The 25,255-nt window shown below is 39.7% G+C and overlaps 1 protein-coding gene across 1 annotated transcript in view; it reads left to right on the top strand.

Annotated features, from left to right (window-relative positions):
- The first annotated feature begins 11,337 nt into the window (after positions 1 to 11,337).
- The window catches only part of LOC136883268 (forkhead box protein N3), a 276,711-nt gene continuing 262,793 nt past the window's right edge, over positions 11,338 to 25,255 (top strand). Inside the window, exon 1 of the mRNA XM_067155479.2 lies at positions 11,338 to 11,940. Coding sequence (XP_067011580.2) covers positions 11,535 to 11,940 — 406 coding nt within the window. The 5' untranslated portion in view covers positions 11,338 to 11,534. The remainder of the gene's footprint in view (positions 11,941 to 25,255) is intronic.

Below are 25,255 nucleotides of genomic sequence, written 5' to 3'. Positions count from 1 at the left end.
ATTCGTCTACTATACCCACTAACCATAATCTTGCTGCATATAGCTACCCTACTAATCATCAGGGTCCATATATTGTATTTGTGTCCGGTAAAAGTACGAGTAACATTGGCAACCTACACCCAATGGCCCTCGGAAGACTTCTACATGAAAATAATTTCCAAGTTCACTCCATTCAACCCAAAGGGAGAAACAGAATTCAGGTCGTTTTTCTATCTGCATTACATGCTAACTCATTTTTACAAAGTAAATTTCTTGCCTCACATAACTTACATGCATTTATTCCACACTCAAACCTATTTCGCATAGGTATAATTAGAGGAGTTGACAAAAATCTTACTGAACCTGACATATTAGCTCTAATCAAAAGTGATATTAAGGTCCATTCTGTACAACGGTTAAATCGTAAGACGGTCGAAGACGGGAAGGTCGTATACGTGCCAACTGGATCAGTCAAAGTAGTCTTTTGGGCGAAACATCTTCCCAAATATGTATCTATTTTTCAAGTTGTGTTAGAAGTGACTCCATTTATTTTTTCTCCAATTATTTGTGGGAAATGCCAAAGATATGGTCACACTCTCAGAAATTGTCAGTCGTCCACTTTTAGATGCAAAAATTGTGCCTTAAATCACGCGACAGCTGATTGCCTATCTAATATAATACAATGTTTGCACTGTAATAAGCAACACGCATCAGGAGCGACTGAATGTGAGGTACACAAACGCCAAATTGAAATCAAAAAACTAATGTGCCTCGAGAATGTATCTTATTCTGAGGCTGCTTCGCGTCTATACCCACAGACTATCGCCCCACAAGACACTCTTCAAAATTTTCCCCCCTTGCATACTCCTGCGCCTACACCGGTTGTTGAAACTCCTCGTAAACGGAAGTTTACACAGGTTATTGTTAAAGATTTGCCACCCAAGCCGACTCCTGGATATGATCGTATGGGGCACATGCAACTTCTGCAGAACTATCAAATTCCTCGACACGCAGCGATACCAGCTCAGCACCACCCCCCTGCACATCTACAGCAGAACCCAACTACATCACGACAACCCTTATCGCAGCAAACGGTAAACGAAGCAGCTTTGACATCTCAACATGATATGCAAAAAGACCAGGTCATACAATGCCTACGTACGCTCATGTTGCTATTACCCCCATTACTTAAGGACCAACCGAATATGTTATCCATGATTGGACAATTCTGCGACAGCCTACAGTCCCTATTCTCTAAAGACAATGAAGATAATTCAATGGAATGCTAGAAGTATTCGCAATAAATACCATGAACTGAGAATATTAATAAAAGAAACATCACCGGATATAGTACTCTTACAAGAAACATGGCTTGCGCCCGATAGGGTTTTTTCTATACCTTATTATCAAATTGAACGCATAGATGGCCCGGGGTATGATGGAGTAGAGTTTTTAATACATCAATCCTTCACATATCAGCTATTTCATCCACAATGTCAAATACCTAACGTATATGTACTAGGAATAATAATTAATAATATACATGTCATAAATATATATTGCCCACCTGACCAATATATATCATATAGACAATGGCAACAATTTTTTCAACAATTCCATGCCCAAAACCAGCTACTTATTTTAGGGGACATGAATATTCATCATACCCAATGGGGTTCCCATGTGGACACACCTCGGGGAACTAACTTCTTAAACGCAATACAGCGAAGTAATCTAGTAATTCTCAATGATGGGTCCCCGACCAGACTAACTCCCCCTGGAGCACCTCCAAGTGCAGTGGATATTTCATTATGCAGTTATACTATAGCATCCACAACTACTTGGCGTACATTGTGTGATACACATAGCAGTGATCATTATCCAATATTTATAACTCATGGTTCCGGATCTATAATGAAACCCCCATGGACTAATCAAGTAATGAGTACAACACGCTCTTTGCATAAGTTTGATCCCGAGACTTTCAAGGTATTTATATTAAAACAGGTTGAAAAATATACAGTCGATGAGTTTAATTACAATAAGCTCTATCACATTATATATCAATATCTCGACTGTTATCACCCATTTAACCGAACACCCAATGCACACTCCCACAATATTGGTGGCCTCAGATGGTGGGATGATGAATGTCACCACCTCATTCTTAAAAGGAAACGCCTTTTTAAAATCTATCGGAAAACACTAAACTTAGTGAATTATATTCGCCTGAAACGCCATACTGCTACAATACGTCGCATATTTCATCAAAAAAGGCGAACAGCTTGGAAAGCCTTTATCAATTCTTTCCATAAATATATATCCGTAACAAGACTGTGGAACGCGGTTCGAGCACTAACGCGTGTCTCCACACAAATTACTAGACCTTTAATTCAGACAGATATTTTGGAACAATTCCTTTATTCATTAACTCCCCATACGGTGGTCCCAAAGTTCGTCCCTAATTGTAACGATTCTCCACTATCGTCTTCAGTTTTGCTACAGAACATCACCCTACGTGAACTCACAGCAACGCTACAAAAATGTAACACATCCACACCTGGTCCGGACTACATTACCTACACAATGATAAAAGCACTCCCCAACCCGGCATTACAAGCACTTGTTAATCACTACAATCACATACTACAAACCTCTACCCCTCCGGACGACTGGAATAAATTTTTCTTAATACCTATTCCGAAACCTCGGCTACCGTTGAATAATCATAAACATATTCGTGGAATTGTATTAGCCTCTTGCATACGCAAAGCATTTTTAAAAATACTCCTACAACGTTTTTTATGGTACCTAGAATACTATGAATTGGTTCCCAAATGCCAATATGCCTATTTTAAAGGTCGCAGTTCACAAGATGCCATTAATATACTAATAACTGACATATTACTTGCTAAAACAAGAAAATATCACACAATAGCCATCTTTCTGGACATACGGGGAGCGTTTGACTCAGTCCCATTGCATATGTTATGGGCCGCATTATCATCCAAAGGTATTCCTACTCCGTTCATCACACTACTCCGAAACCTCCATACATATCGACAGCTCATAATCAAACACCCTGATGCACCCCCGATTTCACGTCAAGCTACAGATGGACTTCCACAGGGCGATATTTTTAGTGGCATATTATTTGCCTTGTATCTCTCAAACCTTGAACAACTTGTACTCCAACATGCACGTATCTTACTCTATGCTGATGATATAGTCCTATATACATCAGGGAAGGATATTAATGGTGCCCGTAATACTATTACTAAAGTCATGCTTGAGGTACAGAACTGGTTAAATGACCATGGTTTATCCATATCTCCAACTAAGTGTTCAACACTCATTTTTACACAGAAACGGGTCTACAACACTGAACCATTACAAGTGGCTTCCTATGAGATACCGATACATACATATCATAAATATCTCGGCATCATCCTAGATAATAAACTAAACTTTACTAGACATATCCAGTACCTCCGAAATATAGCAGATAATTATACAAAACTCCTCAAAGCTATAACACGACGATCATGGGGGGCAGACCCTACAACAGCCAAGACAGTATACTGTGCTACAATTCGCTCCAGATTAGATTATTGCGCTCATATCATTGATATTGCTAATCCCGCAACACTGACTAAGCTAAATACCATACAACACCATGCATTACGTATTTGTTTTGGTGCACTAAAATCTACACCAACGAATGCTCTCCAAGTGGAAACGGGAGAACCACCACTCCATATACGTCGGCAGTTCCTTACTTCTAAGTACCTAATACGACGTTTCATAACAGTTTCACATCCTCTTGTACCGAAACTCCAACTACTACATGAACGATATAACTCATATAATATCAGAGACAAAAGAACCCCTGCTCTAATAACAGTCTTCCAATATGTATCGACATTAACAAACAATATCATAAGGTGCGCCAAACTTCCCCATTATACAGTACCGTATGAGGTAGTACAATACCACACAGATACGCTCCAAGCTACAACTACTACTTTTGCATTCCTACAGTATCAAACCTCTATGTTTTTACCACCCTCGAAAAAAATCCGCTTATCATACTCTAACATTGGACATAATTTCTATACCGATGGATCTCGGAATTCATGCGGGGTAGGAGCAGCATTTTATTATGAACGAATACAACACATTGAACTATATAAACTCCACCCGGATTTCTCTATATTTACTGCAGAACTTATAGCGATCAGACAAACACTCCTGTATATAAAAAACGAAGCAATCCCTAACGCTAATATCTTCACAGATTCTCTATCAGCATTACAATCGATCCAGTCTTCTAAATTCACGATGAACTGGTATGTTTATAATGTTAAACAACTATTATATGACCTACGTACTACTGGAACTAAGATTACAATTATATGGATTCCAGCTCATAAAAATATTCCCGGTAATGAAACAGCGGATAGAGCTGCCAAACAAGCATCACTGCTCAACACCCCTCCAATGACATTTATGACTCCAGTTACAGATCTAATTCCATTACTAAAGCAACATCAAAAAGCGACATGGCAACAGTTCTGGAATGACACTGCAAGAATAAAAGGGACCTTCTATTACAATATCCAACCCTCTCTGCCAATCAAACACTGGTATCAACGATCAACTTACACACGGCGTCATATAATAACTATTATTAGGCTACGTTTCAACCATTCGCTTACGCCCTTGTTAAAGTACCGTTTCAATATTGTCAGCCAACCGACATGTCAGTGTGGTTCAAATGAGGCGGATGCAAATCACCTCATTCTCCAGTGTCAGTTATATACTCAGGCTCGAGCACGCTTAATTGCAAGTCTAACCTGTTTACGAATACCACTTCCAACAAGTGTTGCTTGTCTTGTTTACAATCCGTCACCGGACATCATATACATATTAAACAGATATTTAGAGGACACGGGCATCATATTGTAAACATACCATAAGATTCACGTTTCATTAATAGTTGTGTCACTTACATAGACTTCATAACACTCCCGACTATGCCTACTTAGGTTTTGTTTAATTTTTGTTATTATACAACTCTAGCAGAAACTGAGCACAATGTTCGCGTTACTATTGTCTTTTGTCGCCTCTAGCACATATGTTCATACGTTGCTCATTTGTTAGAAAGATCCAGATTCAGTAGGTAAATTCTCTTTGGTAGGTCAGATGCTCTTTGGTAGGAACGTTTAGGGTAACACGGCGTTAGTCATATCACATGTCCTTGATAAGCTTTCACTACACCTTGCGCGATATATACATTCTACCCCTCTATTTGTGTTACTCCATCCATAATACTAGATCCTTTAGTTGTTGTGTGCTATCCTTTGTCCTTCCCAATTGTCGGCCCGTTCCGTATGTCAAAGTAGAAGACGCCAAGATGGGTCACTTCGGCGTGAAGATATAGTACCTTGTGTCCCCGTGCTTACTCCTATGTCTATTACACTTACACCCACAAGATGTAGATGTTCACCCATACCAGTGATCTTTGTACTGTGAGATAAAGTATTTCTTCGTCACCATAACTACATGTTTCTGAGTGTTTGACAGTGTTTCATTTACAAAGTATTGGAACTGGGTGTTAGTTACATACAGAGCCCAACCAAATATCAAGAAAGAAAGAAAGAAAGTCTGTTCAGTTTTTGTCCACAGTTCCCTCTTAGCAGTGCTCGTGTGCAGTTGAGTTGACAGTTGCTGTGAGGAGGTAGCGTGGACGGTATAGAGTAGTGCTTTTGCGAGTGTAATACGTAAGTTATGGGGGAGCAAAGTGGTGGTGAGGAGTCTCCTGATCCTTCAACCCTCAAAGTTGCTCGGGAAGAGACAGTTCAAATGGAACAGGATGAGGATGATAGTCTAAGTGAGAATAGTAGTACAGTGAGTACACCTAATACACCCAATGAGGTAGTGAATAAAGAGACTGCTACTTCGAATTCGAAGACTGAGTCGCAGGAACTTTATCCTAGTACTCATTATGGACCTTTCATTATTTTTGTGGAGTCCACAGCATCAGGCAATGTCGGTAACATGCATCCTATGACCCTAGGTAGGACTTTCTATGAGAACAATATTCCAGGCATAAAATCAGTGGCCCGCAAGGGACGCAATAGGGTACAAATAGAATTTGTCTATGCTGTACAGGCAAATTCATTTTTGAAACACCCTATATTAGTTGAGCTGCAGTTACGGGCATACATACCTAGCTCTAATGTATTGCGGGTAGGAGTCATCAGGGGAGTAGAGAAGACCTTGACTGAGGATGCCATATTAAAGCACTTGAAGTCTCCTGCTACAATAAAATCTGTAAAACGTTTGAACCGTCGAGTTGTTAACGAAGAAGGCACACAGTATGTACCTACTGGATCTATCAAAGTGGTTTTTCGTGCACAGAAACTTCCACAGTACGTGTCTTTATATCAAGTGCATTTAGAGGTGGAGCCATATGTTTTTGCTCCCATCATCTGCAAAAAATGCCAGCGGTACGGGCACGTTGATAAGCATTGCAGAGCAACAAGTCCCAGGTGTGGGAAATGTGCATTGCACCATACTACGGCGAACTGTACTGAAACTTTCTTTCAATGTGTGCATTGTCGCGGTTCCCATTCAACTGGCAATGTGGATTGTCCAACGCACCAACAGCAGGTCCACATTAAAAAGATAATGAGCCACCAGAATTTATCTTTCAAGGACGCTGTTCAAAAAGTCCAACCTAGGGAATATAATCTAGTGGACACTTCTCAAAATTTTCCCCCTTTAAATGGGGAGGGGCAGACTCCTACACAGTCGAATCCCCGTAAGAGGAAATTCACTCAAGTAATTTTAAAATCCCCGAGACCAGCACCAGCCCCAGGATATGATAAGGAAGGTTACCAAAATTTGGTTCGCGAGCTTCCCCGCATGGAGATGGCGGCTTCAAGACTTACACCTGTTTACGGCGGCGCAAACCGTCGGATGGAGGCACCTTTTGACGAACCTGTTGCCACGAGTAGCGCATCCATGGCGCAGCCACTTTCGTCATTTCATAGGCAAAGAGAACATCTTCAAAGTGGTCTTTATCAATCTATTCAGCAATTAGTACAATTATTGGGTGATCACCCCGCGTTAGCGCATAATGTATTCCAGTTAAGGGACAGGATTTGTAATTTTATTCAATTCTATGATCAGAATCACTCAATGGAATGCTAGAAGTCTCATGAACAAGCGTCATGAGCTATATAAATTAATACAGGAAACAGTACCTCACTTCGTAGCTATACAAGAAACTTGGTTTCATCTAGAGACTCGCATCAAGTATCCAAATTACACAGTTTTACGTAATGATGGACCCGGTTACGGGGGGGTTGCCTTTTTGGTCCACTCATCCGTGACATATAGCATCCATTTGAACATTCAGGCCATACCCCATACATATGTTATAGGATTATATTATATGCATTTTTTACTTGTGAATATCTACTGTCCTCCTGAATTTTCCATTACTGAGCGACAATGGAACCAATTCTTTCAACAATTTAATACCGAACCATATGTTTTTATCTTTGGGGACTTTAATCTTCATCACACCCTGTGGGGAGGACATTTGGATACCCTTAAAGGTACACAGTTCCTTAATGAAGTAAATAACCATGCTTTCGCTATTTTGAATGATGGCTCTCCTACGCGTTTGACTGCGCCTTCTGCCCCTCCTAGCGCAGTAGATTTAACATTGTGTAAGCGAAATATGGTGTCTATCGCTACATGGCATACTTTGAGTGATACTTATTCCAGTGATCATTTCCCTATTGTTATTACTTATGGAGTAGGCAGACCTTTTTCTCCACCCCCCCACACTGTTTCACATAACATGATTCGATCTTTAAGGAGTTTTAAACCACAAATATATACTGCCTACATTGAGGACGCGTTACAAAAAATACCGGTAAATACTTTTTCATATCAAACTTTAATGCAGATTTTAACAGCTTATATTAACCTTCATCACCCCATCAGCGCTTCACCTCCTTTATCTTCTAGAAAACCTGTGCATGTTAAGTGGTGGGATGAAGAATGCCATTTGATGATTCAAACTCGTAAAGTACTGTTTCGACAATATAGGCAGCACGCAACACCTGAGCATTACTTCCGGCTCAAACGACACATGGCACAAACCCGCCGACTTTTCCATCAAAAACGGCGTGACGCTTGGAGGGAGTTTATATCGTCCTTCACGCGCCAGGTTCCGATTGCAGACTTGTGGAATGCCATCAGGGCAATCACAAGAGTGACGCAGCACTCCCCTGCCAAGACCATCCCAGGTCAAGTATTAGCAGATTTTCTTGTTAGAGAAGCGCCAGATTTTGTAGTGCCACAGTATGTTCCTTACCAAGACCCACTAGACACACGTTTTTCCGTATTGCTACAACCCTGCGACTATCAGGAATTAGAAGCAGTACTCCGCTCATGCTCAAATTCTTCCCCAGGTCCAGATAATGTTTCCTATCAAATGCTCCAATTACTACCTATTCGCGCAAAGAAGGTATTACTAAATAGGTATAATGATATTTTTCGCAATCATAGTACACCTGTTAGTTGGAATGAATTTTTCCTAATCCCCATTCTTAAAAACAAGCAGTTACCCACAGAGGTAAGTAATTATCGCGGTATAGTCCTCGGTTCGTGCATCCGTAAAGTGTTTCTAAAGATCTTACTTCGAAGAATCCTATGGGTATTAGAATACTATAACTTGACGCCTCGATATCAATATGCCTTTTTTAAGGGACGCAGTACATCTGATGCATTTAATAGTTTTGTTATCGATTTACTTTTAGCTCGTCATAGAAAACATAGTACCATAGCGGTTTTTCTTGATATTCAACGGGCTTATGATTCCGTACCTTTGCACATCTTATGGGAAAAACTTGCAACTCTTAAGATTCCTGAGGGATTTATTAGCATTCTCCGACAACTTCTGACTTATCGAACACTACGATTTAAATCGACGCCTTGTACACTCCAGCCCCGGCAGGTAAGTAATGGGTTGCCTCAGGGCGATATTCTGAGTGGTATTCTTTTCGCTCTTTTTATGAAAGATTTTGAAACGGTCATTTTACGTCATGCTCGCATACAGGCGTACGCTGATGATTTTTTGATTTATTGTACACACGAAGATTTACAGCTCTGTAGACAACATATTAGTCTCGCGCTTTATGAAGCTAGAACATGGTTAGAGGCCCATGGGTTAAATCTTTCCATAGCGAAATGTCGAGCAATGATATTTACACATCGCAGAACCTATGACCGATCGCCACTTGCCTTTGATCAGTATGAAATACCAGTGGTTAACCACCATAAATATCTTGGGTTATTTATCGATCAAAAACTTACATGGAAACATCATTTTTTATATTTGCGTTCGAAGAGTGAACGGTATATTCAGGTTATACAGGCCGTAACCCGTAGGCAATGGGGGGCAGATCCCGTTGTGGTGCTATCTCTGTACAAAACCACTATTCGGACGATATTGGATTACGGATCACATATTTTCGACGTAGCATCTTCTACTAACTTACATATTCTTAACACTTGTCAATATCAAGCAATACGATCCTGTATTGGAGCTTTAAAATCCACACCTACCAATGCCCTCCTCGTTGAAGCCTGCGAAGCTCCCTTACAAGTACGTAGAAAAATACTTGCAACGAAATATTTACTTAAAAAGTTTTCATTCACAAGTCATCCTCTAATTCCGAAGTTACAGTTACTCTCGGAGTATTATTCAGTTAGGCGCCAGGGTTTAAGCAGATTGCCTGCATTGTTTCATGCATTTAATACATTAAAGTCGAAGCAGTGTACCTTAATACACAGTGCTACTTTACTACCCTATACTTTACCCTATCCGGTTTCTCATTTTAAGCCTCAAATCATTTGGCCTATGCGTAATGGCTCTACTACATTTCCTTGTCTGCAGGGGATCGAGATATGTCCAGTTAAACGAGTGAAATTTTCTCATATTCCACGAAGCATAAACATTTTTACAGATGGGGCAAAGAACATTAATGGAGTCGGTTCCGCTTATTATATACCTTCTCTAAATTTTAGTGAACAATATGGTTTGCCTAGTGTCTGTTCGATTTTTACGGCGGAGCTATTTGACATACAGCAAGCCTTACTTTTTGTTCAGCGAAAGGGATATACGCGAGCTACAATCTATACGGATTCGCTGAGTGCATTACAATCTTTGGTTTCTGATGAGTTATCCTATAATTGGTATATTTACAATGTCAAGAGTATCCTTTATATGCTTGACAATGTCGGTATTTCCATAACTTTAGTATGGGTACCAGGTCACGTGGGTATCGCCGGTAATGAAAAAGCAGACTGTTTTGCAAAACAAGCTTCTCGTCTTCCTGTTCCGAATACTAACAATATGGTTCCAGCTTCTGATTATGTAGTTATTTTTCGACAGGAGGGACGTTCAGACTGGCAGAATTTCTTCCGACAAACTGCACAAGTCAAAGGTAAATTTTATTATCATTTACAACCAAGCCTTTTAGTTAAACCTTGGTTTATACGAGGATCTTATACTAGACGACATATTATTAACATCATTCGGTTACGGTTTAATCATGCCCTCACACCACAATATCGATCACGGTTCCATTTAACGCAAGATACCAACTGTTTGTGTGGTACAGATATTCGTAATGGCGATTCTAATCACATCCTCTTTGAATGTTCTTTGTATGCTAACCAACGTAAAAAACTTATGGCTAACCTCCAGCGACTTAAGCAGGTTTTTCCTACCAGTGTTTCTTGTTTGCTCTGTAATCCTACAGAAGAGATTATTAGAGTGCTAAATTTGTTTCTAGATGAAGCCAAGATCGTGTTATAATTTTGTCTATAATATCCAGTGAGAATTACTCATGCTTTCTCAGGTTCCATTTGAGTGATTCCTCATATCATTAGTGTATTACTTGTGAGTGCTATTTTGGATTTTTCGTGTGGGTGACGCTTTAAACGCAGTGTGATTGCAAGATTGGAAGTTTCCCGTATGACAACAGTCTATACTAGCAAAATGGGGTAGTTATGTGATATAGTGAAGTTTCGTGTTTTGTGTTTTTCTACTTGCAAGTTCAGGCATCAATTATTGAATTGAAGTGTTTTCATTTAGACTAGTGTGTTTACATGCGTAAGCGAGTATTGACTGGGTGAAATGTCGTAGACACAGCCCAATAAGCATCAGCAAGCAAGCAAGCATAAGCATAAAGGAAGGAGAAGCAGAAGAAGAAGAAGATTGTATTGCTGAGAACTTGATCCTACTGTCAACTGTTCCAAGATGGCAATTCGTAGTGGCCCAAGAATGTTGTAAACATGGGTTTGTTTACGTTAATTGTTTCCGTACCCAGCTGATGTAATTTCAAATGGTTGACGATGAATATTAGTTAATTTGTATAATATAAGTGCTTGAAAGTGTTTATAAGAGCCAATGGATATTTTAAGATCTATACTTACACACTGTCACGTGAGAATGTGATTGTTTTGAAATGGGCCGCTCGTGCTGTGTACCGGGTTGTAAGTCGAACTATGGCAATGCATCCCATGTAACTATTTTTAAGTTTCCGAAGGATAAAACATTAAGAGAGATCTGGTTGAGAAATATACACCGGGAAGATTTTGACATTAATAACAAAACTGTTGTGTGTGTAAAGCATTTTGAACCGAAGTTTGTGGTTAGGGAGGACTTATTTCCTACAGAATACGGTGAACCTGTTCGCGTCAGCCGGAAAAATCCTAAACTAACAAGTGATGCTATTCCTACAATTTTCCCAGATGCACCGTTTTGCGTTAGAAGAGAGCGGGTAAAGAAAGTGATAAGTACGGAGGAGCGGAATTTAACCAAATTGTGTGATGGTGAAGGGGATATAATTCCTAATTCTGATGACTTCAAAGGTAAGGTTAATTACAAACGGGTGAAGTCATTTTTGATACAAAAGAGATTCGTTTCTTCCTTGAGTGAAAGTCTTCTGAATTTAACCTTATCTGTCCGACCTCTCTTGAATAACTCTTGTTCTCTTCGAATTCCGACGATGTTACGTTTGTGTGGCCCAGAGAGTCTTTTATATTCCGACCGTCATGTCTATTACTTTTCTGTTCTGAAATGTCATATATTTTGGTTATGCAAGATTTATTATAGTTCATATTTATAGCACTTCTTATTTAATCTGACCCAGGACATTCTAGGTTTGCCAAATGACACAGAATAATACACAGTAATTTTTTATGAAAGACGATAAATCAGATTATTCCTAAAAAATAATATAGGTGATGAAATGAAATGTCGTATGGCTTTTAGTGCCGGGATATCCCATGACGGGTTCGGCTCACCAGGTGCAGATCTTTCTAATGATGAAGACAACACATACACCCAGCCCCCGTGCCATTGGAATTAACCAATTAAGGTTAAAATCCCCGACCTGGCTGGGAATCGAACCCGGGACCCTCTGAACCGAAGGCCAGTACGCTGACCGTTCAGCCAACGAGTCGGACATATAGGTGATAATTGACCATGTTCAATGACATGAACTCCATATAAATGATGCTGAAGAGTTGAGATGGAGTATTTAATTCTTGAGATGACTATCTCACCTTGCAGATTTCTTGACAGTTGATATTTTTGTCACCATATCATGAAAGATTTGGGAATTGTTCCTCTTACACCAAAAGAACAGTCCAGTTACAGTAATTTTTCAAAGACTCAAGGAAGAAAGGGATGGTTGGATTATAAATATTCTTTTTCTGATTGTCCACACCAGTCGGGTGAGAGGCTGAAGATTGGATCAATAATTTCTGTTTCATTCTTCCATGATCAATATTTGTAATATCAATCCTGCGAATGCTGCCTCCATCGGCAATGCAGTGGACTTCTTCGTACACTTAGAGATTTTTGAGATGAAGAGCATTAGCAATCAGGTTTATGATATAAATCTGTGGCATTTGATTTTAAGCAGTTCTCCTTGAGAGCAACTCCCCAGCACATGTGGTGAGGTTTCATACTCACTGCAATGTCTGCAGGGGCCTGTGCTGTTAGAACGTCCCGTCAGAGTACGCACTGGTGCAGCCATTGCGGTCATCATCAACATCTCCCTCCATTTTGAGCAAGTTAAAACATCCCATCTAGTAATCCAAGAATTAGTGGAAGAAAGTTGGGCAAATAACTCAACATGTCTTCCTTTTTGTGGATTTGCACACTATGCTTCAAATTTGTGTGTTCTGAGTATATCTTGCAGTTGTGTAAGAGATGTTGATGTCTGCATTTAGTTGAAGTTTAGATAGGCAGTGAATTTTTTATTGCTGCAAAATTTTAAACAGCTTTTATGTGTGCATCATTCACAGCTTCTTGCTTAAGGTTGATGTTCAGCTGTTGAAGGTATGCTTCCCAAGTTGTGCGCTTTAATGCTAACTCTTTATATTTGTGGCTCGAATATATCATACTTGTTGGCATGTCACTTGGAAATTGTAGAATTTGATCATGTTGTCAGCTTTTAACAGGTGTGATTTTAGAATTTTCTCAACCAGAATAGTCTGGAAGGGGTATATCAATGCCGAGCCAGTAAACTGATTTATTACAGTCAGTTGGAGTCGTGGTAATCTGATGCAAGTAAACTTTCAATTTTTCAAGTCTTTGATTTTTATTGAAGGCTAAAGTCTGACTGAAAGTTGCCCTTAAATATATATTTTTTTTTCATTATCATTTATGAAAATGAAAATCCACAGCCTGTTTCGAGTCATTCTACCAGGTCAGGAATGAAATGAATGAAGCCCCATGTAGCGGCGAGACAGGAATGTGCCAAGTGCCAAAGCCTATCACACTCGTCTGGGACAATGATTAATAACTAACGGATGAAATGAAATGATATTGTAGAATGAGTATTGAATTTTCACGACCACATTGTAATCGAAACCGACTTTCAGCCTATTAGGTCGTGAAACGTACTAAATGTACGTATGTTTGTCGATATTGTAGAATGTTGTTGGATTGAAAGATGACAGGGAAAACAGGATTATCCGGAGAAAAACCTGTCTCGCCTCCGCTTTGTCCAGCACAAATCTTGTATGGAGTGACTGTGATTTGAACTACGGAACCCAGCAGTGGGAGGCCGGCGCACTGCTGCCTGAGCCATTGAGGCTATATTATCATTTATAATTGTGATTTTTCCAGAGAGTGTCACAATATCATCAGATTGAAGCTTACCATTTTTTATAATACCGGTACTGTAACAGCATTTGATTGTCTGCACTATATGCAGACCTATTTCTTGAAGCAGATTGATGACAGTAATGACTAGGATTGAAGCTGCTGCTATGATCATCAGATCGTCAACAAAGCACAGGGATGTTAAAGGTGCAGTGTTAGAAGTCAATTGAAAACCAAACGTTTCTGATACTTTGACGTCAGTAAGTTCTTTAAGGATGTGGTTTATATCCTATTTAAATAAGAAGTGAAATAGTATCTCTTTGGATCACTCCACATTTGGTGTTTGTCTTATCTGTATAACCATAAACAGTTTGAATTTGTGTTTTCTGTGAAGAGATTGACTAGTAATTTCTTAATGGGTCTGGGGAGTATAGAGTTCTGTACTGTTGCCTTTAAGTGATTGTGTCCAGTTCTATCGAATGCTTTGTTGATGTCAAGCAATACAGTGCAGCTTGGTCTTTTGCATTACAGCTGTTCGTAAAATGCCATACACAATTTTCACATTAATGAAAGAGCCAGGGGTGATGACAAAACCTCTCTGGAACTGGTTGAAGGGGATGTATTCCTGTACAGTTTTATCAAGGATCTTACTTAATACGCGCTGAATTATGGAGCAAATACTAATCGGTCTTGATTTGGACAGATCGTTCTCTTCACCACCTTTATGTATAAGAACAGTTGTGGCTGCTTAGAGAACTTCAGGAATGAACCCACTTTGAATTCTTCTTCTTAAGGTTTGTCGTAAAACATCAGCAAGTGGATCATTAACAGATTTCAATAAAACCTTATCTGGACCTGGGCTAGTATCAATTGCTATGCTCTTGATAACTAACTCTTGAGATATTGAAATTGGATCATCTAAGATATTCCGAGATGAAGATAGTTGCATACGATATATGAACATAATTGCATATAAGTTATCATTCATATAATCAGTATGTGTCCTTCATGCGATCATTAGGGGGTTTCAGATGTATTCCTAAAAATCCTTCAACATCATCTTTCTCTAGTTTCAAATTATTAGTTCTTTTGTCATTAAAATTTTTCTAATTGCTGTCCTCCTTTGGTAAAAATATTCATATTGAGTCCATTCGTACTCAAATTTAGTTTGTAGCATATAAAAAATTAAGAACATTGATCATGGATGTATGTTGGGTATTCAGCCCGAAGGCTGGTTTGATCCTCTGCAGCTCCACCAACAGCTGTCATAAATAGCCTAGGCGTCACTGGAAAGGCGTACTAGGGAAATGAGGAGTGAGGTAGTTTTCCGTTGCTATGACATATCAGCCTGCCAAGCCCACTGAAATGCATGCACCAACCAACCCTATGAGCGATATTTGCACACCATTCATAACAGGGACTGGCTGCATAAGGAATGGTATTACTAGCATCACTCATACCTCAGTCACTTTCATATTGTCAAAGCCAAGGATGAGACTGAGACAGGGCAATGAAAGTAACAAATTTGATATAGCCCATACCAGAACACATAGTGCACTGTAAACACTACATCTCGCCAGCAAAGGCATACATTGATCATAATTGTTGTGTACAAAATGTCAATGGTACAACACAATAAAGACTTCAACTGCACAATAGATACAACGTAAATTCCAATAATAAATAATTTCGTGTGGCTATTTCTAGCCGAGTGCAGCCCTTGTAAGGCAGACCCTCCAATGAGGGTGGCTGGCATCTGCCGTGTGTAGGTAACTGCGTGTTATTGTGGTGGAGGATAGTGTTATATGTGGTGTGTGAGTTGCAGGAATGTTGAGGACACCACAAACACTCAGCCCCCGGGCCATTGGAATTAACCAGTGAAAGTTAAAATACCCGACCTGGCCAGGAATTGAACCTGGGACCCTCTGAACCGAAGACCAGTCCGCTGACCATTCAGCCAACGAGTTGGACGTAAATTCCTGTAACTTCACAGGTTGAACATGATTTCTTGGAATACTTCAGTTGGATATTGCCAGTGCGTATTAGACAAGACAGTGATCTGATTATGCATATTTACAAGATTCTGAGTTGCATTGATTTACATTGATTCTAGACTGAAAGCTAAGTGTTTATACAACAGCCTGTTTGTTAACTCTTGGTTAACTTCAGTGCACCTGTTCATGACACATTCTTAATAGGGAGTGCCCATACGTGTGTGACATTCAGTGCAGTAAACCGCCGGACAGCGATCTGTCTTATTCTGCTAGCTCTCCTCCTTATGTACTCGTTGAGTGGTGACATCGGCACTGCTGTCTGCTCGCCAGCCGGAACTCGCTGTCATAAATTGCAATGCTCCTCGCGCAGTGTGCTAGTTTCAAATCGGGCACCACAGCAATAATAAGTTTGAATCAAATTTAGGCTATACAAAAAACTAGTTTCATTAAAGTTTGTAGAAAGCAAAGAACATGCATGTCCTCACTGACTGACTGATTCATCATTGCTGAGCCAAAACTACTGGACATAAAGAAATGAAATTTTGAGGATACATTTACATTTCAATGTAGGTGCTCGCTAAGGGAGGATTTTGGATATTCCGTCACTAAGCAGGTGAAAAGGGAGGGGGGTGAATTTTTAAAATAAGTGTATCTATGTCTCAAAACTTTAAAAGTTACAGATCCAAAAATTAGTATTTAAAATCTTCTTTAAAAATAAAGAAACACATATTTTTTTGTTTTTGGAAAATCCAATGAATGGGGCTTAAACAGGAGTAAGAAATATGGGTGAATTTTTAGAAAGACTATATCTACAGTATATCTCAGAAACGTAAAGTGTTACAGACGTAAATATTGGTATTTGGAAACTCCTGTAAAAGTAAAGAAACATCGGTGATTTGTTTTTGGAAACTCCACTTAAGGGGAACTAAAAAGAGGGTGAAATTTTAAAATGAGCTTGTCTATACAGCATATCTCAAAAACTTAACATGTTAAAGAAGTGACAAATGGTATTTCTTTATCTCTTATCAACCTAACGGCGGTGGGATGTAAAGGGAGTTGAGACCAATTGATTTTACTGTTCATAATGTACTACTTGATTCTGATCATAAACCAATAATTTTTAATCTTTCCTCGGTTCGTTTTCAAGAACTATCTTTTCCTTTGGAGAATTTAAAGTTAGATTACAGTAGATTCTCCTGCATATAAATAAAAATTTAAACACATTTGAAATAAACGATAGGAATGATATTGACCGTGCAATTTTCACCTCTATAATAAGGTCAGTAATGCACGGAAGTATATCATTCGTATCACCAGAAATCCTGCGCACTTGCCTACGCGCAATAATGGTGCTGGTCACATTGTCAGCAATGACAATGGGAGCAGATGTAATTTACCGCCAAGTAGCGGTCTTGCATCTTGCTGTGCGGTCCCGAACATCAATAATAATAATGTTCTGGACCGTCGTCAAAATGTTCAGACCGCGCAGGAAACGGGTCCTGGCCGGGTAATGAAATGACTACGAATGCAGTCCAGCCACGGGTTCAGTACCATCAAGGCACCCAAGCTGACACAACGCGAGATCTCCTCAGAGATTTGATCCACATTAAAAATGCTTATAGGAAAAGATAGCAAAGATTTAGGGACCCAACTGACCGGGCGGAATACCTTGAGCTAGCCCGTGAAGTAGAAATCAATTGTTGGAAAGAAAGATTGAAGAATGGGAGGAACTTTGCCACCAGATCGCGAATTTTAGCGGATTATACGAGGATTGGGGCAGAAGTCATGGCAACTATTTTCGTTCTTGTAGATATGTAAACGGATCACAAACATATATGTGTCTTGTGGTAGTTCTGCAGGCATAGTGTTTATGCAGAAAAACAGATGACTCTGCGATAGCAGCGAGGGCTGTGAAATCAGTCAGTTGGTGAGTGTCGTGCGAGATGGAAGTAACCCGTGTTGAGAAGCTCACTTACATCAAAATAGCCATTCTCCAAGGGAGAAATTTGATGGAATGGCACAGTGAATTAGTTGAAGCCCTTGGGAATAATGCCCTACCATACCATACAGTAGCACGGTGGGTAAGAAAGTTTCAGCAAGGACGTGTGTCAACCAATGATGAGCAACGTTCGGGACGGCCTGTCAGTGTACGGACCGACGTGGCACGTGCTGTCATTGAGCAGCTCCTGGATGAAGACAGACGATGGACGCTACTGGAGTTAGAGAGGGCAAGTGGCATCGAGAAACGCACCGTCCACAGGATATTGCGTAATGAGCTGCAACTGCGCAAAATCGCATCATAGTGGGTACCGCATGCACTGATGGAAGTTCAAAGGTGGGTGCGCTATGCAATATGCTCCGACCACCTTGCACGCTGGCAACAGGACGGCGATCAATTCTTGTCACGAATAATCACCATCGATGAATTTTGGGCCAGGGCATACGAATCAGAACCAAAACTGAAACATCAGTCCGCGGAGTAACGACATGCTGGATCACCAAGGAGGCAGAAGGTCCGTCAGAATCCTTCCCCAGTGAAATTGATGGTGATCGTCGCGTGTAACGTCAGGGGTGTCATTGTTTGGCACTTTGTTCCACATGGCAGAACAGTGTCCGCACAGTACTACAGGGACTTCCTGGTGCGAGAGGTACAACGTGGCATTCGGGAAAAACGTCCGGATCTTGTGGACAGTGCAATAATCCTGCACGACAATGCAAAACCACATAAAGCTGAGTGTGTGTAGGGCAGTTACTGCGACGTTGGGAATGGGAAGAATTGGAGCACCCACCGTACTTTCTCGACATTTCATTCTGTGACTTTGATCTCATTCGAAAGATTAAGGAACCACTACGTGGTAGGCAGTTTGCAACATGAGAGGACATTGCTCATGCTGTGCGCCAACAGGTAACCCGATTCACACATAGTGCGGCAAATGCTGAGGCAGATGGTATTTAGCGCCTCCCACATCGTAGGCAGTGTATGGTGTCAGTAGCAGGGGACTACTTTTAGGGTCTTTAGGCCCAGGTTTGTCACGTCAACTTTATGTGTACTGTGTTGTCATTCTTTTGCACCAGGAAGGCCACACTGCCGTAATAAATTAGTGTGTTACGGTATTTCAGTGCTATTCATTGTCCACTCATGTAGTTAACACCTTGTCCTTTCGTCTGTATATGTCACATCTTCCAACCGGACTGGTATCTTCAAGAAAAAAAAGTTGCCATGGCTTTTTCCCCAACACTCATATATAAAATGTTAAGCATTCAGTTATAAATTTCAGTATAATACCGTAGCGAAGCACGGGTATCTTGCTAATTAAAAAAATTATCGTAGGTAGTTTGAATCAAATACCCTTGTTGGCGTGCTCGGGATATTTTTTCTGTTGATAAGATGAAAGTCTGATCTGCTGAGTGAGTTCAATATTTATGAGCTTGGGAACTCACCTGCCCTACTTTCGAGTGGGTGATCTAGTCCAGCACTTGTTTTGCTGTCATTCACTTCCCTCTAGAAATTAGCTCAACAGCAGTAGTTGTTTGTTCACATTGTTGCTATGTGTGCAAAGTTTTTACACCGCGTGCACCTGTCTGCCTCAAGTAATACTTTTTGTAAAGTGTATTTATTAGAATGAATGGATGGAGAAGATTTACAGATCAAGAAATTCAGTCTCGTTTTGAAGCATTGGAAGCCAGCCTCACGGCGTAGTGGTAGTATGCCTGCCTGTTACGTGTAGGCCCCGGGTTCAATTCTCAGCCAGGTCAGGAATTTTTACCTGGTTCGAGGTCCACTCAGCCTACGAGATTACAATTGAGGAGCTATCTGACGATGAGATAGCAGATATGGTCTAGAGAGCCAAGAATTACGGCCAAGAGAATTCGTCATGCTGACCACATGGCACCTTGTAATCTGCAGGCTTTTGGGCTGAGCAGCGGTCGCTTGGTAGCCCTAGGCCCTTCAGGGCTGTTGTGCCATGGGGTTTCATTTGGTTTGAAGTATTGGATGATGAAAGTTTGGCAGAGATACATCTTCATCAGAAGAGGAACATGGAGACAATAATAATAATAATAATAATAATAATAATAATAATAATAATAATAATAATAATAATAATAATAATAACAAGAAGAACCCCCAAAACGTGGACAAATTTTGGAATAAACTTTTAAAGGTAATGTAAAAAATTCCAAAGAATGACGTCAAAATCCTCTTAGGCGATTTTAATGCACAAATCGGCCGAGAAAAGGAACACAGGAAAACCGTCAGACTCTACCTGGTGCACAAATTTACCAACAAAACTGCTTCATGACTCATTGAACTATGTCAACAGTGCAACCTTAAAATCATGTCCACATCCCTCAGGAACTATCCCAAGAAACAAAAAACCTGGAGGTCCCCCATTGAATCCATTGGCGAATTTCACATTCATCATGTAGCTATCTCATATCCGCAACAGAAAGAGGTAGACGATGTACAAGGTGAGAAGAGGAGCAAACATCGATTCTGATCACTATCTGACAAGAGTTAAAGTAAAATTTACTTCAAGAAAATACCATCCCAAGAAAATCCAACAGAAATTTGACATAAGAAAGGATTCCTGTTACGAATATAAAAGAAGATGGAAAAATCAACCAGCGAAAACATGGGAAGAATTCCACATCAAAATCATACAGAAGGCACGAGAAATGGTACCCTTAAAAAGGAATACAAAACACCCCTGGTGGAACTCAACATGCGACTAAGCCCTAGTGAAAAGAAAATCTGCATTTCAGAAATACAACAGTAGAAAAAACCAGAAAACTCAACAAGAATTATATGAGAGCAGAAACAAGTATCCAAAACCATCAGACAAGAAAAAAGAAAGCACCTGAAAGAATAACTGGACTCAATTGAAGAAAACTTTAGAAACAACAACACAAGGGATTTCTACAGAACGTTCACAGAAAAAAATCCGAGGATACATTCCACAGAACTTATGTTTCAGGAAACAAGGCAGAAAATTGGCGCTTACTAATAAAGAAAACTGCCAAGAACTTGCACGGTACTTCTCAGAACTTCTTAACTGTCCCGAAGCCACTGAAAGATTTCTTGAAAAAGCAACTAGTTTCACTCACCCAGAATCATCTCCACCAAACCAGGAAGAAATTCAGAGCCACATTAAACGACTAAAGAACAACAGAACCTCAGGAAGAGAAGAGATTGTCGCAGAATTTCTTAAGAATCTTGGTCCAAATTCACTCAAAGAACTTACAGAAATCATACAGAAAATCTGGAAAAACGAAAAACTTCCCAAAGACTGGAAATGTGCCTTGATTCACCCACTTCACAAAAAAGGAGACAAAACTGATGTGAACAACTAGGCTATAGGGGAATCTCCCTCCTTGAAGTCAGCTACAAAATTTTCTCTGCATGCCTGTTGAAAAGAATACAAGAACAATTCAGGCATAAGATTGGTGAATATCAAGTTAGGTTCCGCCCTCACAGATCGTACACTGAACAGATCTTCAACCTCAACACCGCTCTAAAATTCAGGGCCCTCAGAAAGCTTCCAACATCTGTACCTTCGTAGGTTTCAAGAAGGCTTATGATTCAAGTGATCGTCAATCTCTGTTCAGCATCCTGAAAGAACAGGGACTAGACTCCAAAACGCTAAACTTGACCAAACAGACCCTCACTGACACGAAGTCAAGAGTGAAATTCATGGGAGAAATCTCAGACGAATTCCTGATAAAAACTGGTGTCCGTCAAGGAGATGGATTGTCACCCCTCCTTTTCAACCTTGTCCTAGATAAGGTGATGAGGGAATGGGAAAAAGAACTGAAAGCACAAAATAGTATGGAACCCAGTAAACATTGGGACACAAAAAACAAGCTTGAAATTTGCAGATGACCTGACCCTTTTGTCCAGCAATGAAGTTACAGCAATAAAGCAAGTTGAAATCCCCAAGAATGTGCCAGAAAGGTCGGACTTCATATCTCCTTCCAGAAAACTGAATTTTTCTGTTCAAAACTGGACATCCATAGCCTCAATACAAAATACGGACAAATCAACATAGTCCCTCACTTCAAATACCTGGGCAAAATCCTCGAACCAACCGGACAAGAAAAAATAGCCTAAAACAACCGTGTGCAAAAACTCAGAAGAGCATATGGGAGAACAAGAGAAATCTACAACAAAAAATGTATGTCTCTCCACATTAAGATTAAACATTACAACACTGTAATCAAACCTGAGGCTTTATATGCAGGGGAAACACTTGTGCTTCATAAAAAGGACGAGCTGGATAATATCTTAAAAGAAGAGCAAAAATTTTAGGACCAAGACACATGGAAGAAGGGTACTGCCTCCAAAGCCGGAAATCCACAGAAAAATTATCTAATATTGGGGCAGATCTCAGGAAAAGAAGGCTAAAATTTTATGGACATGTTAAGAGGCTTCCAGAAACCAGACTAACCCACTAAGTTCTTGAAAGAGTTGAGAAACTGAAGAATTTCCCCTGGATACAACAAACAAAAGCAGACATGAAGAATGCGCATATTCAACCTAAAGAAATTTTGAATCAAAATAAATATAGAAAGAAAATTGACAAGTGGGAAGTTACTCCAGAGAATGAAGAGCAGGTACCAAGTGGACGGAAGAAAGGAAGAGGATCTTTAGTGAACAGATGAAAGCATCCTGGATCCTCCGCAAAGAAAATCATAAATAAAGCTTCATGTGTTCCGATAGGGACCATTCGTGCATAATAATAATAATTACATAAGTACATTTTTTTGGTTTTTGGAGATGCTGGAATTTAGTTCCACTGTGCCAGTAATTCTAGCAGCACGAGACTGACGTATTTGAGCAGTGGAGTGAGGCAGGATCAACAGTCTGAGCCACTCAGCCCAGTGTGTGAGACTCTCAGTCATCACAAAGTGCAGAAGATAGTCTTTCTGAAGATGACATTCCCTTGGAAATACAACTTAATTACTTCAGAAGAAAGGATGCCACTTCCAAATGCCTGCTCGAAATATTGTGGCAGAGCACCCTGGCGTAAATCAAATAACCAAAAAGTACACAAACTGCTGTTGAAACGTGGAGATTATGATTTACAGATAAAGTGATAGAACAAATTATAAAGTACACCGTCGTTCAAGTAGATGGAAAGAAGTGAAAGTATTCCAAACCACTGCTTGAATACTGTACTGGTGTTATGAAATCTGCTCGTTTCAACACTGAGGCATTGTATGCCACTGGTGTAGAGCTCGTAATCTGAGCTCTGTCACAGAATTGATTTCATTTTCTGATTCATTCCTTCAGGTTTGATGACAAAAGTACTTGTAACGAGAGAAAAATAGTTTAACTTAAAAGGTCTTCACTCTGTTGAAAAACAGGTTAAATGTTATACTACAACATGAAACACATTAAACTCACAGTTAAACAAAGAATGACATGCTTCATTCTTAAAAGAACATTATCAGATTCTATCAAGTCACACAGAAATAATACTTAGAACCTTTCCCAATAACGTTCTGCTTTGTCCCCTCAGGTTATTCATGCAAACACTGGGCAGTCACATGTGCTCAAAGAGGATAGTTACATAGCTGTAACCGGTTAGAGTGTCGTAGTAGACTGCAGAGTAAACCAATAGAGTAAATTAATATATTATTTGGGTCCACCTTTTCAATACAAAATGTAAATAGTTTAAATTACATAAATGATTAGGGACTAGTTTCGACCTAGTACTAGGTCATCGTCAGCCTAAAGCAAAATTAAAACACAAAATATCGAAGAAATTAAATAATGTAAAGACACGTATGGTTTTGTAAAAGTACATACCATGTGAGATATTGTGCAGCACTATGTTAAAAAATAACTCTCTGAAAGAGATTCATAATAAGTCCAGTGCATATTAAAAAGATGTTATAGAAAGGAATCCTTGAGTTGCTGGAATATGCTGGGTCCTTTAAGATGCAGGTATCCAATTGAAGAACCACTGAGCCGAAGTTACGTTGTTTATTTATGAATAAAGTCCAGTGCGCCGTATAGCATTAAAAAGTCCAGTGCACACTAAAAAGATGTTAAAGAAAGAATTCTTGAGTTGCTGGATAAGGAGATTAGAATATGCTGGCTCCTTTAAGATACTGGTATCCAATTGAAGAACCACTGAGCCGAAGTCACGTCGTTTATTTACGATTAAAGACCAGTGCGTCGTGTAGGATTAAAACGTTGATAGGGATGGAAATTTTTCAGTTGTTGGTCAAGGAATTCAACATATGCTGGCTTCTTAAATTTGCTGCTGTATATTCGAAGAACAACTGAGATGAAGTTACGTCGTTTTTAAGACATTCATAGGCGTAAAAACACATGGATGCTGGAAAGGCTCTTCAGTTTATTGGAACATGAAGGAAGGTAATTGTTGCGCGTGGAGGCTTAGGAATCCAGAGATGCGCTATATTATGTTAAAAAATAGAGATCCATAAAAAGGTCCCGTGCGCCGTATAAGAGGAACAAGTTGTAAAAGTAATACTTAAGTTGTTGGTCATGGAAATCGAAAAAGATTGGTTTTCAAGCGATGTTGCTGTTCATTCAGAGATCAATTGAAATTACAGTACCGTAACATTGTCTTCTCAAGATGTTTATAAACTTGAAATAAATGTTGATGCGAAGTAAGATGCTAGAAGAAAGCTCTTCTGTTTCTAGAATCTTGAAGGACGATGGATGTTACGCGAGGAGGATTAACATATATGGAGTTAAATAAAGGTGGATAGAAATTCGCAGTTCAATGCGGACCATACATTTCATTCTGAATAAATGACAACAAGGAAAGAAATTTGGTCAGGTGGAAGTAAATATTTAAATAAATTATGTCAAAAGGGAATTTACGCGTGTTGTAATAAGCTGAAGAGAGAAATGGGGCTAGGTGAGGTTCAAAGGAAATCTTGAGGAGGTGAAGGGAGAAAAATAACGGAAGGAGAAGAAAAGGGGGAAGGGGAGAGGATATTAAGGTGGGGCTGAGGGATGTGGGAATATGGAAGATTGAACACTTGAAAGTAAATTTGCAGATACGAGGTGAGTTTCATATAATCTATGATTTAAGAAAGA

Source organism: Anabrus simplex, chromosome 11, assembly GCF_040414725.1.
Source record: "Anabrus simplex isolate iqAnaSimp1 chromosome 11, ASM4041472v1, whole genome shotgun sequence".
Classification (NCBI taxonomy): Eukaryota; Metazoa; Arthropoda; class Insecta; order Orthoptera; family Tettigoniidae; genus Anabrus; species Anabrus simplex.
This window is presented reverse-complemented; position numbering and strand designations above follow the sequence as displayed.